Genomic DNA, 20,666 nt, shown 5'->3' on the forward strand with positions numbered 1-20,666 from the left:
GCTTAGACGTCTAGACGCTAAGCGTTGACTGTTCGCCCTACCGCCTAGGGTTTTTTCGAACCTTAGCTAGAGAGAAAGAGAGAGTTGCTCATATTCAAAACTTCAAAAGATCGTGCGGTTCAAAGATTTCTTCAAATGGATCCATATAGAACTAAGGAAGTGAACCAAATCTAACATTCCACAATCATGAAAAGAAGGAAAAGAAAAGAAAAAGATAATGATATATATGAGAAGTGGATATAAGAACAACACGAGCACATATGAGTCCAGCTAGCTATACTATATCCCCCCTTGTTGATAAAATTATTAGGGTTTTGGAAGGGAGTGAGTTCTTGAGTGGCTTTGTAGCTTTAAGTCCAAGTCTTGAACAAGAAACAACAAGAGCAAAGACACCTCCCTCATTTTGAGGCCAAATACACGTGAGAATGGGAATCCAAGTCTTTCTTTTCTTCCACCATATATTTCTTTAGTATTTCTGACCAAACCAAACCCACCCTCAAAGATACCTTAATATTTATATGTTAATCTACTATTAGTGACCATAAACTCATAAAGGACCAAAGAGATATATAAAGCTAAACGGCGCTGCTGGCTTCAAGTTTCCCTGTTTCCGGGGTCGTGGCCTGGGGAAGCTCCCCACATTCGAATCTATACACGTTCCCCTTTTCTGTCACCACCTCACCATCACTAATGCTTCCGAAAATCCCTAACTCACAAGCTAGTCACCACCACCACTCACCTCTGTCGACTTTTTCCACGTAAATTTAGTGAAGACGACAGCCTCACCATGACGTCTAGGGTTGATGCTTTTCTTTACGGACGGCTATTCTTGAGAAACACGACCCAGAAAGCCAAAACTATGGTGATTGTTGAATTCCATCCGAGTTTAATTTGTGACGTATGATATATATCAAAAACATAATGAAAATACAAGATAGAACAATCACGAATAATAACAGCGAAATATGTAGAATAATTTTACTTTTTTATTGAATAAACGATATTATAATGATTATAATTAATCAATAATAATTTTATTCTCAAAAGTAAAAATACTTCTTATTTGATAGTCACAATCAAGTATGAAACAACCTCACTAAGATCGTTGTTTCAAGTGTCGATACAACCTCACTAAGATCGATGTAGTCACACGGATGATCAACCTCACTAAGAACGTTGATGTTGCCACTACGGTCTTCAATGGAGTCACACAGATCTCCTAGCACTAAGCTCTCCTTTTTGTGAATTTTCTTCTCTTTGGTTTCACTTTGTTTCTTCTATCCGTATCTCTCATACACAGCCAAAATCTACTGCTTATATATACCTCACGGCAAGACCACTAAACCCTAGCACCAAATAAGTCAAATTCCCTTCCTAAAACATCTTTTGATAGAAAAGAAAAAAAATCCATATAAATATGGAATACACCTTATATTATAAACCTCTTTTCTATAGCAATTTCTAAATGCCCAAATATAGATAATTCTACCCATAATTGGAATCAATCACAATCTCATTGCCTTGAGGAACATACCGGTCCGTCTAGGCAATTTCCTAGTCCAACTAGGAAAGAACTTCAATGCACCCCCTTAACTTGATCTCCACTCCTTTGGATCTTCATCAACACCATGGAGGCTAAACATGTGTACCTTCACATAATGATTTGATAGTTTACAGTTTGCATGGAATCATATGCATGTGCGTGTAAATCTAGAGAAATACGATATGTTTGATACGTTTTTTCGTTTCCGATAATAATATGTTTGATAGTTTACACATACAGTATATGCTAACTAGGATTTGATCGACCATGGGTTATCGTTTGAAGCTTTCACCTGAAAGTTTCTTCAAGGACTTAGGTTATGTACGTACTTTTTTGTTTACCTCCAATTTTACCGGGATGAAAATTTTTTAGATATGTTATACATAGAGGAAAATTCTTATATGCATTGATATTGATATGCATATTATACGTCTCACATCTGATGGTTGACATTATTTTGTGGGTGGAGTTAGAAAAATAATATATGTTATTAACCAGCGGATATACGATGTATAATATACATCTGATGTATATTATACAAATCCATATGTAGAGCTGGCTTACGCCTTGGGATTCACCAAGGTTGGTTTGAGATTGACATTGAAAGCGATTCAGTCATCCTGATTACTGCCCTTTCTAGTTCAAATGTGAATTATTCAGAGGTGAGTCATATTCCAGATGACTGTAAGCATTATTTTTGTGCTTTTAGATCAGTTAGAATTAGATATATCTTTTGTGAAGCAAATAGTGTGGCGGATAGATTAGCTCACCTTATTTGTAAGTCTAATATTGATGTTGTTTGGTTAAAAGATAGTCCTGCTATCATTCAAGACGTTATCTACGAAGATATATGTGGTGATGCTTATGTAGCACGAGATTCAAGTTTTACGTCCCTCCGTTGTAAGATTTTATTATTGTCCAATAAATGACTCCTCGTATGGAATTTCTTAAAAAAAAAGTAAAGCCTTGCCTTTGGGAAAAGTTTCAATGAGGTGAAACTCTTCGAGGAAGGCAATTAATCGCTACGAGATAAATCCCAATAAGGTCAATCTCTTCGAAGGTGAAGAGCTTGGTGGAAATCACGAAGAGGTTCAGGGAATTAGAAGAGAAAATGAAAGTCTATTGGGCTTGGATTTATTCTTTAGATTTGGGTTTCATGCTATCTAAACAGCAGTCCATTTAAACTTGGGCTTTTGTCTTCCATTGATTCAACCAAACGAAAACACAAGAAAAGAGCAGACAAGTCTTAGCATCTGGGTCTCTGTGTGCATCACTCCCAAGTGAAAGAGAAAGAGGGCGGGACAAATGGCGGCGATGGGAGCAATTGGAGGACTGGTGCTGCCAAAGCCTGTGACTTTCGTGACCGGGAACGCCAAGAAGCTGGAAGAAGTGCGCGCCATCTTGGGCAACTCCATACCCTTTAACTCCCTCAAGCTTGATTGTAAGTACAACCAATCTCTTTTTGGTGTCTGATTGATTTTGGGTTTTGATGAATAGTGTTTGAGGTTTTTATGTTGTTGGGTTTTTAATGGCAGTGCCAGAATTGCAAGGGGAGCCAGAGGACATCTCCAAAGAGAAGGCTAGGTTGGCTGCTATTCAGGTTAATGGTCCTGTTCTTGTGGAAGACACTTGCCTCTGCTTCAATGCCCTCAAGGGTCTTCCTGGTTAGTCCTTTTTTATTTTTTAGATTGTTGGGGTTTTTGTTTTGTGCTAATTGAGTGTTTGAATTTCAATGCAGGGCCTTACATGTAAGTTTTTTTTCATCTTGCTTGCTCTCAACAGGTGAACTTGTCTTTTTTTTGTTCAAAATTTGACATTTTTATCATACCCACCGAAGAAAAGATTGGATTTTGATTTATTGTTGATTACTAGAAGGATCATGAATGTAGTTAGTTGCTTGTGATTGCTTGCTGTTTTCCAGTGTGTTTAAATTAGGGGATATCAAACTGATTAGCTGTTGACATTATTGCATACATGCATATCCTGTTCCGTAATAAGTTGTGTAATAATTGTAAATTGAGAAGTTTGATGCTGAATTCTAAAAAGGCTTTGCCGCTACCTGTACATTATCGATTTTATTAATGTGTACATGTTTGATTTGTTTACTTCGTTGCATTGGTCAATTTTCCTTTTTATTTATTTTTTTCTTTCCATGTCTATGTTCATTACAGTATTCTGTCTCCTTGTAAATAAACCCATTTTATTCTGAGGTGAGCACTGCTCTCTCATCCGACCTCTCCCTCTCATGCAATTCTTTGAATTTAGAGTACTGATCAAATGTTGCACTCGGTTTCTTCTTTCATTATAGTACATGAATTCAGGTACACTTGGCTTTCTTGTGTTGGCTCCGTATCTGTACCCCTCTTATTTAACGATATAGAATCCAGACTTTTAAGATGGTGGTCATGCTTTCTGTGCTGCAAAATTTGAATACTTTTTTTTAATTTGTGCGGCGGCTAACATCCTTGAAAAATTACATATTCGTGGTGTCATATACTGAGAAAAGTATATGTTTGGGGAAACACAGTTAGTAGTTTCAAAGTTTTGTACCTAAACACTGATACTTGTTGATTATGAAAATCCAAGGATTGCCCAAGAAATGATAAAATTTGAAAATGCCAGCGGTGATCAGAAGGCCGCTATTATTTTGCTGTTGCTGCTCCTTTTGGTTGAGACTAGATATGCTGGTTCATAAATTTTTTAGGACTACTATTGAATGTTATTACTTAAGCATTTGATATGAGAGAGAGAGAGAGAGACTATAGGATCAAGGCAATGAAATACAGGAATTAATCTATGAAACTACCTGTGACTTCTATTTTCAGAATTGTGTCCCTCCACTTTCATCCATAGTTGAGCGATAATATGTTATGGTGGGGCAGAAGGGGGCCCTCTTCCTATTAGGGTCCTAAGTCACAGTAACATGACTCTGTAACCTTCTACTTTTGTCTCATAACTCCATCCCTCCCCCTCCCCTAAAGTGAGAAACAATGTCCTGGGTTATTTTCTGTAACTTGCTTTGGTTGTTTTTGAACTCTATCTAGTGAATATCTAAAATGTTGTAGCTAAACACTGATACTTCAAGTTATATGATCTTGTTTTGACTGTTTTCAATGTTCTTACAACAACATTGTCCTAATATATCTTACAACAATGCAGCAAGTGGTTCCTGCAGAAGATTGGACATGAAGGTTATATTATAAGCTATTGAGCTATTTGATTATGTAAAATTGTCTTTGCGGTATGCTCAATGGTCCTTACTTTTTCAGGACTCAACAATATGTTGATGGCATATGAGGATAAATCTGCTTATGCTTTGTGCGCTTTTTCTTTCGCCATTGGGCCCGATGCTGAGCCGATTGCATTTCTGGGTAAAACTCCGGTATGTAGACAACTATTCTCTTATCCTAGATAGTCCAACAGTAATATTCACTTCACATTTTCGTTTGAAACCTAGAGTAAAATATGAAATCTCAAGACATGATTATCATGATACTTTATGCATTCTGCTCTTGACAAATGTGAGTATTCCTTGGTTATATTCCATATATACTATCTATAATTTTCTTTAACTTCTATTTTGGTTGTAAGCGGTGAGATGAATGATGCCTAATCATGCAAAATGTTTAAAAGCCTTCTCATGGATTAATTAGCCTAAAAATTTTGAATTTTAAGATTATTAGAGGAAAGAAGATATCTTGCTCAAGTCGGTAGATGAAAATGCTTGCCTGATTTCCGGAGGATCATTGTAACACATAATTTATTAGTGCAGTAATATAGAGGGACAAATGTAGGCAATGGTTTGGTTTCCATGGTTGAAAAAGAGCCCTCTATCTACATATGTCTTCTCCTACCTACCATTAGTCCTCTATCTATATTTGGTTTCCTGGGATGAAACTAGATGCTGAATGGTGATATTGTTCAGGTTGAAAAGTGACCTGTCTTTGCTATGTTGTAAAAAAAATGTTAATTGCAAGGGCATTGGAATCTCTAGCTGTTTGGAATAAACAGCATGAAAAGTTTTCACAAACACCCACCAGAAGTGTGCACTAAAATGCATTTTATGGATGAATGTCAGGGGAAAATAGTTCCTGCAAGGGGACCAAATGACTTTGGATGGGATCCAATTTTTCAACCTGAAGGTTATGAGCAAACGTAAGTATCTTTGTTTGACGATTCGCCTATTAATTTAGTGGTCCGCATCAGTACTTGAAGCTGAATCTTGTTAATTGTTTTGTAGCTATGCCGAGATGTCAAAAGAAGAAAAGAACAAGATTTCTCATCGCTACAGAGCTCTTGCACTAGTGAAGTCTCACTTTGCTGAAGCTGCATATACTTTTGAGACCAACTTGTCTACCTAGAAGTGAGTATCTTCATCATCTTGCCTCTGCATAGTCTTCCATCGTATGCAAGCTTTTCCTTTCACCAGCAATTCTTCCAGTCTTGTTTGATGGCCTACAAAAGTTAGGGACAAAGTGGAAGTTACAGTTTGTGTACCATTTAGAATCTGTGCGCATGCCTAAGTTAGAGGTTAGTGTGGAGAAATAGCATCCTTGCATTAGGAAAGATTTGAATGTCACAACATGTTATAAACTTTTCACTGTGAGTATGCTCACTTCAGACAGAAGTACTATGAACTTTGAAGTTAGAACTGTTCAAATAGTAACTCCACTAGTTGCACAAGGAACTGAAGTTATACTATCCTTTTGAGCTGTTGAAATAGTTTTATTTTTACCCCATATAGAAGTTTACAATCTTTGCCAGCGTCATTTGCATAATCTGTAGATGTGATTGAAAGAGGATTTTATATGGCACCCAATTCCAAGCCATGTTATAATGTTGTTTTATTCATGTTTTTACTATTTGGGAAGTGACTTCAGTCCGTTCTTGGGAAATTTCTTCAGTCCCAAACAAGATCTTATACAATCTGTGTTGGAAGTTTACAATCTATAAATTTGATTGAAAGAGGACTATGTTTTGTTTCAAACCATGTCATCAACTTGTTTTGTTCTTACTGAGAACAGAATCGAGAAAACTTGGTCCAATTTCAAAAACATCTTATACTTAGATTGAAATCAGCTAGTTCTTGTCATATTCAGATGTCGACTAGGGATCTGTGGTTAACTTACAAAGGACTCAAAAACAATGAGTTGATATGGATTGGCTATTTGTTTACGACTTTCTGCCTAAACCCTGTTTGAATCCATTGATCCAACTTCAGCGTTATAAGAACATCGTTCTGGCTCCATATGTTGAGTGGTTTTGCTCGCTGCAGCAGAAAATGTGTGTAATCAGATAGTCCGTAACTAAAGTTTGTATTTGGTGCTGAGTTTCGAGTTCATTGTGTCCGAAAATACATAATGGTTTAGAGGAAATTTGATGTACCAAACAATGTATATCACAAGTTCTCTCTGATCCTCTCGACTTTACCATGTGAAACTTGATGTAAAACAATGCCCCTCCACTATAACCATTCCGTCGGTAATAAGAACAATGAGTGATGATAAGAAGGATATGATAACAAATAGAGGAAAAGCTTCAAGAGGCTACAATGTTTTGTTACTTGGAATAGAGACGTAGGAATTGGAATAGGATTCTTGGTGGGCAATAGTGAGATTGTCGGTGAAGGAAATATCCAAATGAGGAAAATAGCAAGTAGACAGGGGCAGTTGGGAAGTACCATTAGGATCCAATTCCCTCCCTATTTCTCTAGTAATCTCCGTACCACATCAATCACTATGTTTTGATGAAACTACTACAGCAGACGTTAACATTTCATATTCTACTCTCAAATCATTCATACCACTATTTTCCAGGAATCTTCTGCTACTATGCGATGTGAACCGTATGCAAATAGACTAATAGTGTAATCGAAAAAAACATAGACTAATAGAAACCCTACAACAATAGTTATCACATGAATGTGTAATTCGCACTTTTCTTATAATGAATATGTCGTCTTTAGACACTTGCAATTGATACTCTTAACGGATAAGAAATTTTATTTCATTTTATCCGTTACAAATTACAAATTCTCTAAATTTTAAATTCTAAACTCTTTTTTTAAAAGAAAAATCTACGCAATGTCATATATTAATCATAGAAATGTATAAAATAACATGAACACATTTTGTCCTTACGGACTACGATAGAATTTGAAATGTGCAGAATAATCAAAACCTTTTGCTAGAGCTCTAAATAATCTTATGCTGAATCTCTTAGGAGAGGCACATAAAACGTAACCAAGGAACCAGAGAACCCGGTACCCACTTCTTGGCAGGACACACCTCACCACTTATTTACCACTACCAAGACCACCCTATGCATAGGAGGCTACCCCAGGGACAATAAAAATCTTAATTAGAGGCTAATGCCTAGCCTAATATAGACCTAGCTAAAAACTGGAAAAAAAAAGTTATACATAAAAAACCTAAAGGTCTAAAATGAGCCTCGGCCCAAACAAACCCAAGCTCACCAAAACGACCCCAATGAACGCAAGAGAATAGTCGATCAGAGATCCAACCGTCGTGCTTCCTCTTCTGATTGTAGTACCAGAGCCATGTTGCCAACGTCGGTGGCCACCACAGAGCTACCACCCAAGTGTAAGGCAGACGGACAACACTACCTAACAAGAATACCCCAAAACGGTAATACCAAGATCCGACCCGGATCGGAAGAGCTAAGCAAACCAACATCGCCGCCATTTCCCCATCTTGTACCACCCCATCAGAGAATCTCTCGCCGCCGCCGAGACCCGGCTAGCACCACACGAAAGCCTCCAAAGCATCGACATCGAAACCCAAGCACTACAACCAAAAACCAGGCATCTACGACCGCATAACGACCACCTCCCTCTCACGAACCCCACTGATGATCTACCAATCTAGGCCACAACTCCCATCTAACAACAGCGTCATAAACGCGCCGTCGGACGGAGGCATAAATTCAGAGCGGCTAGGGTTTTATTAAATTCTAAACTCTAAGCTCTAAAGAATAAATTCATTATTTACTTCTATAAAATAAAATAACTTTGGAAGTGACCGGAGAATCCTTTCCTCGAGGCCTTGGGGGTTAAGTAGCGAACGCGCAAGCCATAGGATAACTAAGGATGAACACGTAAGCCATAGTTACCGTAACATAGAATTTGCACATAACTAGGGAAGACAGTGTGAAGTGGGACTTGCTGAAGAACTTATTGTCGCCGTAGAAACTAGAAAGAAGAATGAAGCATTTATATGCTTGATACGAAGAATTTGTTTTCCGTTGTATATGTACTTTTGCACAAGTTGGGGGTTAAGACTTAAGACTTAGGACCAATATTTGGTCCCATGCCCACAAGGCAAGGCAAATGGTTTGATAGAAAATCCTCACATGCAATATGGGGCCATAACTCACATGGAAGCCAAATCTTGCATCTCTAATTCTGGTGATGCTGTTGATATCATCTGACACCGTGAAATAGGACTTATCACTGCCATTGTTTCCACTAATCGATCTTCAATGTTTGGTAGTGTCATTTACCCTGCGCTACCAATTGGTAGGGGGAAGGGCATAATCAACATTTATTTCTTCATCTTCTAAAGGAGTTAGAGGTGGTGGTGGTCATTCTGCTGTTGGGTCATTTTTGGCACCAGCACATGCCTGCAGCTAGCTAGCTTCCTTCCTTGCTTCTTCTGCAGACCTTGACCTTTCAGAATTATAATATCCTTTGGGGATTTGATGGCACTAGATACCAAGTATGTTGCTATCTGAAGGACTAGTTTTGTACTCATGTAAATGCAGTACTAGGATCGGGTATTACGTGAGAAACAACCATTTTTGCGCTAGAAACAACTTATCTTATGATTCTAAAGATCTTTTGCTGAAACGATGATATTTTTAACAAGTCATGTTCACATGATTTTTACCTTGCAGTTCAATAACATCCAATGCTAGTGTCTAATTACTTCATTGTTAATATCTCGCTCTATGTAGCCTAAATCTCATGAAGTAGATTAACCTGACAATTGCATTCAGGCAAGATAAATTTGACCCACTTTTGTAATGTTTGACCTTTTTTTGTAGTCCTTGTTTTTCACTTCACTTGATAGCTATGGAGAAGATAGGTCACACTTTCTATCATCTCCATGAATGATTTGTTCATTGTTGTCTCCTATATTAGCTAAGCAATTACCATAAGAAAGTGCGACAGTCAAGTAATGGATTAGTTGGTAACATGATGCTAAAGGTGAGGAAAAAGGGTGATAATGAATTAAGATGGTGGTTTGCTGGTTGGTTAATGACTTGATTAGTTATCATGTGGTATGTTGGGAGAAGCACATGGAGCAATGAGAACTGCCAGTGAAGAAAGGAACACTTGATAATTGATAGCTGAAAGGCATAATGATATGTAGAGAGAACCAAAAGAGAACCCACTTGTATTGCACAACCAAAAGTAAAAGATTGCTTCCATTGCCATTTGCCAGAGAAGAAGAAAGAAAGCTTAAAAGTGAGGTACAAAACATCACTGCCAATTGCTATGCTCTCTCTATAATACTGTAATAGAAGTCCTTTTCCATGACCCAAGTTTTTGACATTTCATATCTCACACTATTTGCTTGTAAGACTAGACAAAAGCAGAAACCCAGAAAACCATTCATATCCTATAATAAGACCCCAATTGTATGAAGATGAAACTGACACTGGGAGAGAAGACAGACAACACAAACAGTCGTTAGAATATGGTGATGGATAGGATGAAACAGAGTGAGACCCAAGGATAGGATGTAAAGAAAAAAAGGAAAAACATGAACAACACTTCTGTACCTGCTCCTAAAATGGCATTGTATTTTTCAAAGGAAGCAGATCGAGGTTGAGCAATGACAGAATAGACAGTGTTTGGTGGCGGTGGGAGGGAAATGGATTCGGGTTCAGATTTGGACTCGAAAACATAGTGACATGTGTAAATAATGTACACTTGCCAGATTTTGAAGAATCGAAAGATGGGGGTGAAGAAACCAATTTGTGGAATATTTTGAAATTGGGTAGAATTCTATATAAGTGTAAAACTGAGAAATGAGGTACTACGAGTACTAGCAGGTACGTCCTCTGCGGCAGCCCAGTGCACCAGCACCAGCAGTTATGGTTCCCACCATAGAAGATGACTTGGCTCCCAAGCTTGAGGCCCTGGCATAGACAGCTGAAGCTCCAGCTCCAGATGGAGTGAAAAAGGCACCATTGAGTAGAAGATCACCTTCTGACCTCCAGTTCCAGCCCCTCCACTGAGTTTGCGATGTCTCCACTCTCTTGGTAACCTTCAAAATGCAATTTTTCGCCAGTAATTAGAACACTTGGTATGTGAACTTCATCATAATTAAGAGGTAAATGTGAGTACGGATTTATACAGTACCTCCTTCGCAAAGGGATTGGTTGGTGCTGCGTATCTGTTGCCTTGGCTGTTGATAGTGGGATTTGCACTTCCACCAATGGCATACATCTCCCAGTGGGTGTAGTCGTTGTTCACAACATGGAAATATCCGTGTCTACACCTGCATTATTCACAAGTCATGGCACCATTAACAAGTTGAATGCAATTCTGCTACCATCAAGGAAAACTGTCATTTCAATATCGAATAACTTCATCGGTAGGGTACTGTTTTGCAGCCAATTTTTATGTCCGGAGAGCATTCTCATTGAAATGGACAGATGAGACAATGGGAAACTAACTGGCTTTCAATGTGCCAGTTCTAGTTGAAAGATTACCTTGGCATTCTTTGGATAAGTCCCTCTCCAAAGTGGTTGTAGGCAATAGTCACTTGCATTTGCTTGTCCCTGGTATAAGAATCACTGTGGCCCAACAGCATAACCTGATTCAATAGCATAGATAAAATGTCAGTATCACAACAGAAATATAGATGGAAGTAAATATTAATCAAAAAGAGGCATTAGTCATACTTCATTGTGGTGGGTTAAGTGGTTGTTGGAGATGGTAATGGCAGTTGACCCCATGACAGCATCAACAAGACCATCAGCACAATTGGAGAGGGAATTGTGATCAACCCAGATATGGCTTGAACCAAAGATGGATATAGCATCACCATCAGCCATTGTCCTCCACCCAAAGTGAGATGGGGAGCTTCTCACCATGGCATTTCCAGTAGGCTTGCAGTCATGGATATGCAGACCATGGATTATAACATTTGTAACAAACTGGACTGTAATGCATGCTCCATTAGCAATGTGGACATTGACTCCACGGCCATCAATGGTCTTGAAGCTATTCATGATAAGCTCCTGCTTCAATTGGATCACCATGTCACGTTTGAACACAATCCACAGAGGCTCATCCTGGATAACAGCATGACGAAGGGTACCAGGTCTGGGGTTAACGGGATTATCATCATTAGGGTCAGTGACAACATAGAAGCGTCCATCACGACCACCAATGGCATTTCTGCCAAAACCAATGCCACAGTCTGCAAGACGCTTGCGGTTCTTTTGCCAGTTGGGATCACAGCGCCAACAATCATCAATGGGATTTCCAGTTCCACATGAGAAGTAGCCCAGCTTTCTCCTTTCAGTGCTGTTGCGGATACTCCTGCAACACCAGAAGTCTTCCCACTATTAACATTACTGTTAAGAATAAGCTGTTCATACATAATTCAAGCAGTTGGTTATACCCCTATTCATGGTAAAACACAGAAAGAGATAGTAACATTTAGTATGGTGATTTAAACCTAGTTTTTTTTTTATGTCCTGTTCCACATGGGTAGCTTACTCAGCTGGAAATTGCGAGTAGTTTGTCCCCATAACGAGGACAATCAGGTCACTATCCATAAAGAATACAATCGCTGGATTACTCTTGTCCATAAATGAAATCAGAGTATAAATGACCTTTTTAATCCTTGTTTCTGTTTCACTAGTCATATTCCATATATAAAGTAACCAGAGACTATGACATCTAAACCATACAAAATAATTTCAGCCAAATATTATAAGCTTTAATATTGCATTCACTTTCACAAGATCTTTCAAAATATCCAATCACAAAAAGTATCACTAGCAGTAACAAGAACAATAATAAAAAAAATGCAGGAGGAAAAGGGGTTGTAAAAAGCCTATAGCATCTTTCACTGGATGGTCTCCTTTGTTTAACACAGAACTGCATTACCCACATACCAGTAATTCCAAATCAACACAGACCCAAAACCTATAACCAAACTCTCTGGCTCAGCACCAGATAAGATCATTTAAGAGCATCACACACCATGTGGGCTTGCATATGCTCATCATGTCTACACTCTTAAAACACCACTGATTGTGACCGAAAATGGTATCCTTTGAAAAATGCAAGCAATCCCAAAATACAAAACAAAACTGGTAAGTGGTGGAGGGGGTTCAAATGTTCAATGCAAAACCAAACCCAAACCCAATTGGGTTCGTTGGGTGTGCCCCAAGCCTTGAACTAACAACCTACTCACCAAAAACAGAATGCAGTCAAAATTCCAACTCCCCCAGTCCTTTTCAATCTTTGTACCAAAAACATTAATAATGAATTTACATTATCTACCCTCATGTGCATTAACAGAGTCACACATGCTCAAACCAGAAAATATAATCAGATATGAAAAGCCATATAGAAATAGAGAGGACCCATGTAAGGGTTAGGTGGCTTTATCCAGTGAAGAAAAGAGTACCCACATGTCAACCATGGCAGCAATTTCATCTGGGTTTTCAACTGCATGCTTATTCAACTCTCCATCATCATCCTCACTCACCCTGGAATATTCATTCATTCATAACCAAAAATATAGAAAAATTATTAGCTGCACAAAAATAAAAATAAAGGAAAATAATATATTCCAATTTTGACCCCCATGTGAATCATGTCACTCTCTCAGGCCCAAGGACCGTTGAGGTGGGACAAGTGAGGGGTGGGACCAATGACAGCCCGTCACGTTTCAGCGGGGGACACGGTCTAGTGCAGACAGTGTCGAGTAAAAACAGTTAGGGGCGGTTAGTCGGCGGGTGCGAATCCCCGTGACGGAATTGCCCCCGAGGAGAGAGGTGAAAGGAGTGAGGTGAGGAGTGTAAATAAGAGTCGGTGGTGAGAGTAGTTTCGGAAAATGAGGTGAGAAGAGAGAAGGTGGGAATCCTAGGCGAACGAACATAACGACCCAGATCTAGGGATCTGGATCTCAACGGCTGTGATCTCTATCTACGGTTAAACCCAACGGCTGAGAAACGAGAAGGAGCACACAGAAGGCCTGAGATCCATCCACGTGGAATAGAAAAGTGTAAAAAATAAAACAAAAAAAGGAATTAACTCTGGTTGGGTTAAAACACACCTGGCCGCCATTGATGAATTGCTCAAGCTCTTCAACTCCTCCGTCTCTCCATTCCTTCGCAAAACACAAAAAACCAAAACATATCAACACTAAAACGACGCCGTTTCAGTTTTCACACTCAAAATTCTTCCGAAACATAAATTCCTAATTTGTGAAGCTAAAACCCCCCAAAAAATCAAAAGCAGCTCTCATTTTCCGAAGCTAGTTCACTCAAAAGAACAAGAACAAGAAGAATGTAGCTATTTTTGCTCTGAAAAATTCACCGCGGTAAAAAAAAGGAGTGAGAGGCTGGGTTAAAAAACCTGAGGAGGGAGGTGCCGTCGAGGCTGACGCGGCCGGACATTGCAGCGACGAAGCAGAACAAGAGAAGCACCGACACACAGGACAGAATCCATTTCTTACTCTCCGAAACCGCCATTACTATCTTCTGCTCTCTTTCTCTGAGTTAATGTGAGAGAATGTAGAGAATTGAAGACACACAAAACGCAGTGTTTTGATGTTTTGTGTGCTAGAGAGCTCACAAAATGCAGAGAGCTCAAGAGAGAGAGAGAGAGAGAGAGAAGAGCCAAAAGAAAACCCAAGTCAGAAAGAATGAGCTCCCACAATTCCCACTCCCCCCTCTTTATAGTTTATACCCACCCACACACGCTTAGCTAGTACTGTCCTCCCTCCCAGGACTCTATTCCCGTCTCCTTAACGCCGTTAACAGTTAACTAACTGTTTATAACTAATAAACGCCGCTTGTGTATTTTTTTCTCTCTCTTTTGGATTAGGTCACTTTAACCCAACAACCAAACAACCCCCAGCACCAACATTAACTGCTCCTGAGAGCCTAATGCCTCCTCCTTTTTTTCACTTTTTTACTGCCTTTAACTAACTATTTATTCCTTCACAACCGACGGGCCCCCTTTTCCTTGCCACGTCAGCAGGGCCGTTACGGAAGGGGAAGTACGGATGGGGCGGTCACGGGACAGATGTCACGGTTTGCGCAATATTATTTTAATTATAATTTTTATTATTTAATGGATTAAAATCTGGTAATGGCGTGTTTGGGGTGGATTGTAATTCCAGGCGCCAATCACGGCCTTGTGGTGTTTTTTGGTTTGACCCGCCCAGGAATCAAGTAGGCGAAGCGAGGAGAGGAGCAACAAAAGCTTAATTAAATTGTTGCTGTGGAATTGAAGGCATTGTTTGGTGGCAGTTTTACGGGGCTTTCTTTGATTTGATTTTTGGGGGAAGACCGGAACAGTTTGCTTAGTTGCTTGTGGAGTTGTCAAGTGACGCCCTAGCTGAAATTGGAGGTTTTCTTTTTCGGGCAACATGTGAATGTGCTCCATGTTTGCGTATTTACATCAAACACCTTCAATTCGAAAAGAACACATGAAGCTATAGAGATGGCAACATGAATCTAAAGGAATCGTGCCCGTGCTTTTCATTCTTTGTAATTGATTGGCAATTCTAATCTTTTAATGTTGTTGTGGTTGCTATCTTTCCATTGCGTTTTACTATATTTCCCATTTACGTTATAAGTCTTCTCAAAGAGATTACAAATGTTATGCTAAGTAAAATTTCTACGTTATATCCTTGTACCATATTGTCAACAATCAAATATCTTAAGCATATCATTTCTTTCTAATTATGCTGTTACATACACATGTGGAAATTTAGAGTACATTTTACGTAACCATAGTATTAGGCAAAAGAAAAGGATTTTAGTACACACTATGAAAAAAGAAAATTGCTACACATCCTTGTCATGCAAGTACATTCTCAATCTAATGGAAAATTACACATTTACAATGACCATGGGCAAAATTAGTGTCAATATTAAAGCTTTCACATGCTACATGAAACTCTCACACTGGTGAAGGGAGAATTGAAGCCATCAACTTCCATAAATGCACACAATAAAAAGCCTCTTGAAATTTAATGCACAAGAACTTGTGGCTAAAGCATCCGTGGTGTCTTTCAGTTTTTTTTTTCATGAAAAAGCATGAATTTTGTTGTGTACTGAAGTATGACTACTTGGACAATTTGATACCTAATGTATGAAAACAGACAATTTAGTACCTGACGTTCTCATTTGTAAGCCATTTTGGTACCTCTATCAATTTTGTTCTTATTTTTAGGGTTATTTTCATCATTCTAGCCATAAACTCATTAAATTCATATTTTTCTTCATTTCTTCCTATAATTGTGGTCTCTTTAGAGATAATGAAATTGATATATCTACTCCACTTAACATCTACTTCGCATATATCAATTTTTTTTCTTAATATACTTATTGTATCCTAATTATTTTTTACAAAGGAAATAAATTGTCTTTATGAAATTGTAATTTTTTATTAAAATATATTTTTAAATTACTTATAATTAAAATTAATTTAGATTGATAGCTACATTATGAAAATTATATACGTAAATCATCACAGATACTAAGTGGATGAGTTATCAAATTGTTAGTGATAATTTAGAGGCAATTTGAAGGTATTATGAAAAAATGAAGTAAAGTATAGATAAGATGACGGAAATAACCCTTAAAATATGGTCAAAATTGACATAAGTACCAAAATGGCCTAAATTTGAGAAATTTAGGTACCAAATTGTCCGTTTTCATACATCAGGTACCAAATTGTTCAAGTAGCCAAACATCAGGTGCCATAAGAGAAATTTACCCCTGTAATTAATTCCAACCCATTCCCCTTTCGTTCGTTATAAAAATTCACATTCCCAGATATTAAAATCCTTCAGACACTCTTTAAATTTGAATGAAAACAACTATTTCCGGTCAAGTCATTCCGTAATCCAGCCAGTGTTTTGCCCTTGTAGTCAACTAGCTATTTGAGATACAAAGTTGCTTTACTACAAATCCAAACATAACAATACTTTCACCAATCTTTGCCATTCAAGTACTCGTACGTAGTACATGACTAATACAAACTTAAATCGGATAAGTCATTAGAAATATATATCATTTGGTTCCAAAACGTCTTAAAATCCATCTTCAACAAAAACTAACAGAAAATTATATTCTTTGTAATTGCAAATATCTCATTTGAGTAAATTGTTCACTTTTTCTCTTAAAAAACACAAATGATAGCTTTTTGTTGCCGATTACAACATTTACTAGTTTTGTAAAATATCGATTTTATCAACTTCTCTCTCACTCGTTGCTGTTTTTTGTGACATTTCAATTAAAGTAAATGAGAAACAAATTTATCGACTACTATTCTTGTGATCACATTTTTAAATTCATAAAAAGTGTTTTTCTTGTTAACTCACCGAGTCACCATATAAGACCATAAAACATACCTAATTACCATCGAGTTCCAACTCCGTTCAATTTTATTTACCAATTAATTAACCTCACAAAAGTAAGAAGAAGCTTCACACAAAAAGTAAAAGAAAATCAAAGAAGCAAAAAAGCACCTATGTCTGACCGAAGAGGCGGGAGCACCCAAACTTTAAAATGCTGTGTTTGTTGTTGGCCCCAAGAAATTTTGCAAAAGTTTCCAATTTGACTAATCTCCGAGCTCAAGGGTACTCTAGTAATTTACTCTCTTTTTTATCCGGGAGGCACGACTGTGGAAAACCCCCCAAAGTGGTTGGAATCATGGCAGCTCGGCCACGCCGTTGTAGTTGGGAACTTATGATGTAGTACTGAAAGGTACACATGCACATGAGACGACAATGCATCATGAACTACTACTAGAGCAACCACCGCCATTGATTGGATGGACCAATTTTTGCGGCATGGGTGACTTATGACCCCTTGACGTTTTATGTTAACAAGCTAATTTGTTACTATCATTAACATTGATCATGAGATTACTTGTATAGTTAAAAGTTAAAACATATTATACTTCTTCATAAAATGTCAAAGGGTTGTTTACTAACCGGGAGTGAACGGGAGAAAGGAGAATCACTCGCATTCCTTCAAATTCTTATTAGAATATAATGAAACTTACATACGACTTATAGTCTAAACTAACATTATAGTCATTCCTACTTATTTTCATCTCATATGACTCTATGAGTAAGTAGGTAATGAAAATGATTGTAGCATGAAATTATTAATAGGATTTTAATGTTAGTATCCTCATTTGTTCTCAACTTCGTACGAGTTTCGTATACACATTCACAAAATCTTATAATTCATAGGCTACGATTATGTCAAAGTTGCATTCTGTTAATTTTGAAGGAAATTATCAAGATTTAATGGGAGTAAGTATATTATTCGGCTCGGAACCTCCGTGGCTCCATGCATGCCAAACACTATTTCTTTCAATAAATTTTAAATTTTATTTCGATTCTGCATATTTATCTAACTCAATCAGTTGGACTTTCAAGTAAGAAGAAAGGCTACCAACATTTTCAACCAATTTGTTGTGCTTTTTTTTTGGTTCACATTGTCGTTTCATGGAGGAGACCTCTCAATTTCTAGTTCACAATTTGAAAATTAACTATCTATAAAACATCAACGAAAAGGCCAACAAATGAAAACGATTATATGTAATTTCTTATTAATTAGTTAGATGATCGATCAAATTCCAATCGTTTAAAGACTGCTATATATGAAAATGCATGATCGACTACTAAACTCGTTACAATAAAGAAAAACATGATGGAGAAAGTTGAAGGAAGCTAAGCAAAACAACAATGATGAATTTATATAATCAATCATCAAATAACTAAAATAACTATCACAAAGTGCTGCATGCAAGGATGACAATCGATCAGATGGTCCACAATATTGGTTGACAATTATGTGGGCAGTAGTACTATCTTAACCTTTAGTTAACCAAAACATCATGACTCGAGATTAACCACTTCCAAATTCAATTCCCTCTCTTTAACTTCAATTAAGAATCACTTTTTATTTCCGACTGGTTAATTCGTTGCGTTGATGAGTGAGATAATTGATAGGCAGAGATCCACATGCACCACCATCAAGTTCATACCTTGACATACAAGCAAGCAAACCCAGAATATGAGAGAGAGAGAGAGAGAGAGAGATTGGGGTTTCCGGGTTGGTGCTTAACAGTTGGGTGATATATATTTACTTATTGGATCTTTTACATAATGAAAAGGGGAAAGAGAGATTTCGTAGGGCAAAGCTTGCTACCAAAAAATCTGGGCGGGTTTAGACAAACATATGAATAAGTGGGTTGGCTTTTAATCTTTTATGCGCTTTTGTGTTTCACCTTTGCCCAAAGTAAGTGAGTTGCAGCCAGGAGTACTTGACCAACCCCTTGATTCGTGCTCTATTGGAAATGTTCGAATGTTCTTCCATCAGATGAAGCCGCCGAGCATTTCGGCCATTAACCTTTGTGTAATTAGCTTGTTCTTTTTTTTTTTTGCTAGTTTTGCTAAGTGTTCATTCTTTATTTGGCGATGATGGTGGGTTTGTTCTCACAATAGAGCTCTATTAGGTTTTCGAGCAAAGGGGGTGATAACATTGTTTGTATTTGCAGATCATCGATCGAGCAATCTACGTGAGGGAGCGCAAGGCTGCGCGCATCCTCTACAAGACGTCTAGTGGTCTTCTTGATGTGTCGTGTGTGGTGGTTTGGGATCAATCCGATCCATGTCAAAGTGTGTACAACAATTCGAAGTGCCACGGCGGTGGCCTTGATCTTTGTCGGATTTTGGTTTTCGGCCTAAATCTAATTGTTGACACAAACACTACATAACACTTAATTTTTAGAATATAAACCCTAAACCTGTAACAAAACATTAACGTTATACGAAGTTTGAAAGTAGAAGCTACACGCAAATGCTCAGTCATTCAATCTTGCCCGTATATATAGGAAGGTATACTATACGTGCTTCTTTATTGTAATGAGTACGAATTTAAACACATTTACGTGCATACAGCGCATTTGCAATATCTAATCTTATATATCGTTTTATTCTTGAACCCCTGAACTATATTAATCTGGTGATTTGGGGTCATTACGTCACATGGGATGTTAGTTGATGGTTTGCCCCATTGAAATCCCAAAAAGGTCAAATCTAAGGAAAATGAAGCAAGTATCATTTCCGATCAAGAGTGTCATGTTGATGGATTAGGCAATATATTTCAATGTAGGGTGGCTAACTTCATAGACAAGGATGGGGCTGATATGGAAAGCACCAAACAGTTGATACCTAAACATGCTAACATGCTACATGTTATTGCTTCAGATTCATTAGTGGATCGTAATTTGTTCCAAACGTACCCTTGATATATTCAATATATATATATATATATATATATATATACAGTCTCTATCCAGAGTGAAGTTTCACTCTGAAATTACAGAGTGAAGTTCCAATTTTGGCACACTTTTTGGTCAAATGTTTTCACCATAAGTGATTCAATATTTAGGTATGCTATTCAAGATCATCTCTACAAAATTTCATCTAATTCGGACATCGTTAAGGTATTAAAATTAGATTAAATCAATAAATGAATTAAAACTGTTCAACGTGAATCGTTCGTGTAAATCTCAATTTTGAAAGCTCAAACAATTATCAAATTGGATGAAAATTTGTAGAGATGATCTTGAATAGCATACTTAAATATTGAATCGCTTATGGTGAAAAAAATTGACATAAAAGTGTGTCAAAATTGAAACTTCACTCTGTAATTTCAGAGTGAAGCTTCACTCTGGATAGGGACTATATATATATATATATATAAGTAATCTGAATGGCAATCGAAATGGGATGTTTAGTTCATCCTCTTCCCTACTTTTGTGTCCATACATGATGGAGTTTCATTGTTTCAAGTGTGGAATGAGGTTGACGAAAGC

The 20,666-nt window shown here is 37.7% G+C and overlaps 2 protein-coding genes across 2 annotated transcripts; one reads left to right on the plus strand and one right to left on the minus strand.

Annotated features, from left to right (window-relative positions):
- Positions 1-2,803: 2,803 nt before the first annotated feature.
- LOC126790787 (inosine triphosphate pyrophosphatase) lies at positions 2,804-6,380 on the plus strand. Its single transcript, XM_050517133.1, has 7 exons — positions 2,804-2,984; positions 3,079-3,207; positions 3,282-3,291; positions 4,703-4,734; positions 4,813-4,925; positions 5,622-5,698; positions 5,784-6,380. The coding sequence occupies exons 1-7, from the start codon at positions 2,849-2,851 to the stop codon at positions 5,902-5,904; spliced, it is 618 nt and encodes a 205-aa protein (XP_050373090.1). The 5' UTR covers positions 2,804-2,848; the 3' UTR covers positions 5,905-6,380.
- A 3,660-nt stretch (positions 6,381-10,040) lies between these two features.
- Positions 10,041-14,440, minus strand: LOC126790769 (probable pectate lyase 8). The gene is made up of 7 exons (XM_050517113.1): positions 14,172-14,440; positions 13,870-13,923; positions 13,223-13,300; positions 11,477-12,119; positions 11,285-11,388; positions 10,932-11,070; positions 10,041-10,836 (listed from the first exon to the last, which is right to left on the minus strand). Exons 1-7 carry the CDS (start codon positions 14,285-14,287, stop codon positions 10,615-10,617), a joined length of 1,356 nt encoding a protein of 451 aa, XP_050373070.1. The 5' UTR covers positions 14,288-14,440; the 3' UTR covers positions 10,041-10,614.
- Positions 14,441-20,666: the final 6,226 nt, after the last annotated feature.

The sequence above is a fragment of the Argentina anserina genome, chromosome 4, assembly GCF_933775445.1.
Source record: "Argentina anserina chromosome 4, drPotAnse1.1, whole genome shotgun sequence".
Classification (NCBI taxonomy): domain Eukaryota; kingdom Viridiplantae; phylum Streptophyta; class Magnoliopsida; order Rosales; family Rosaceae; genus Argentina; species Argentina anserina.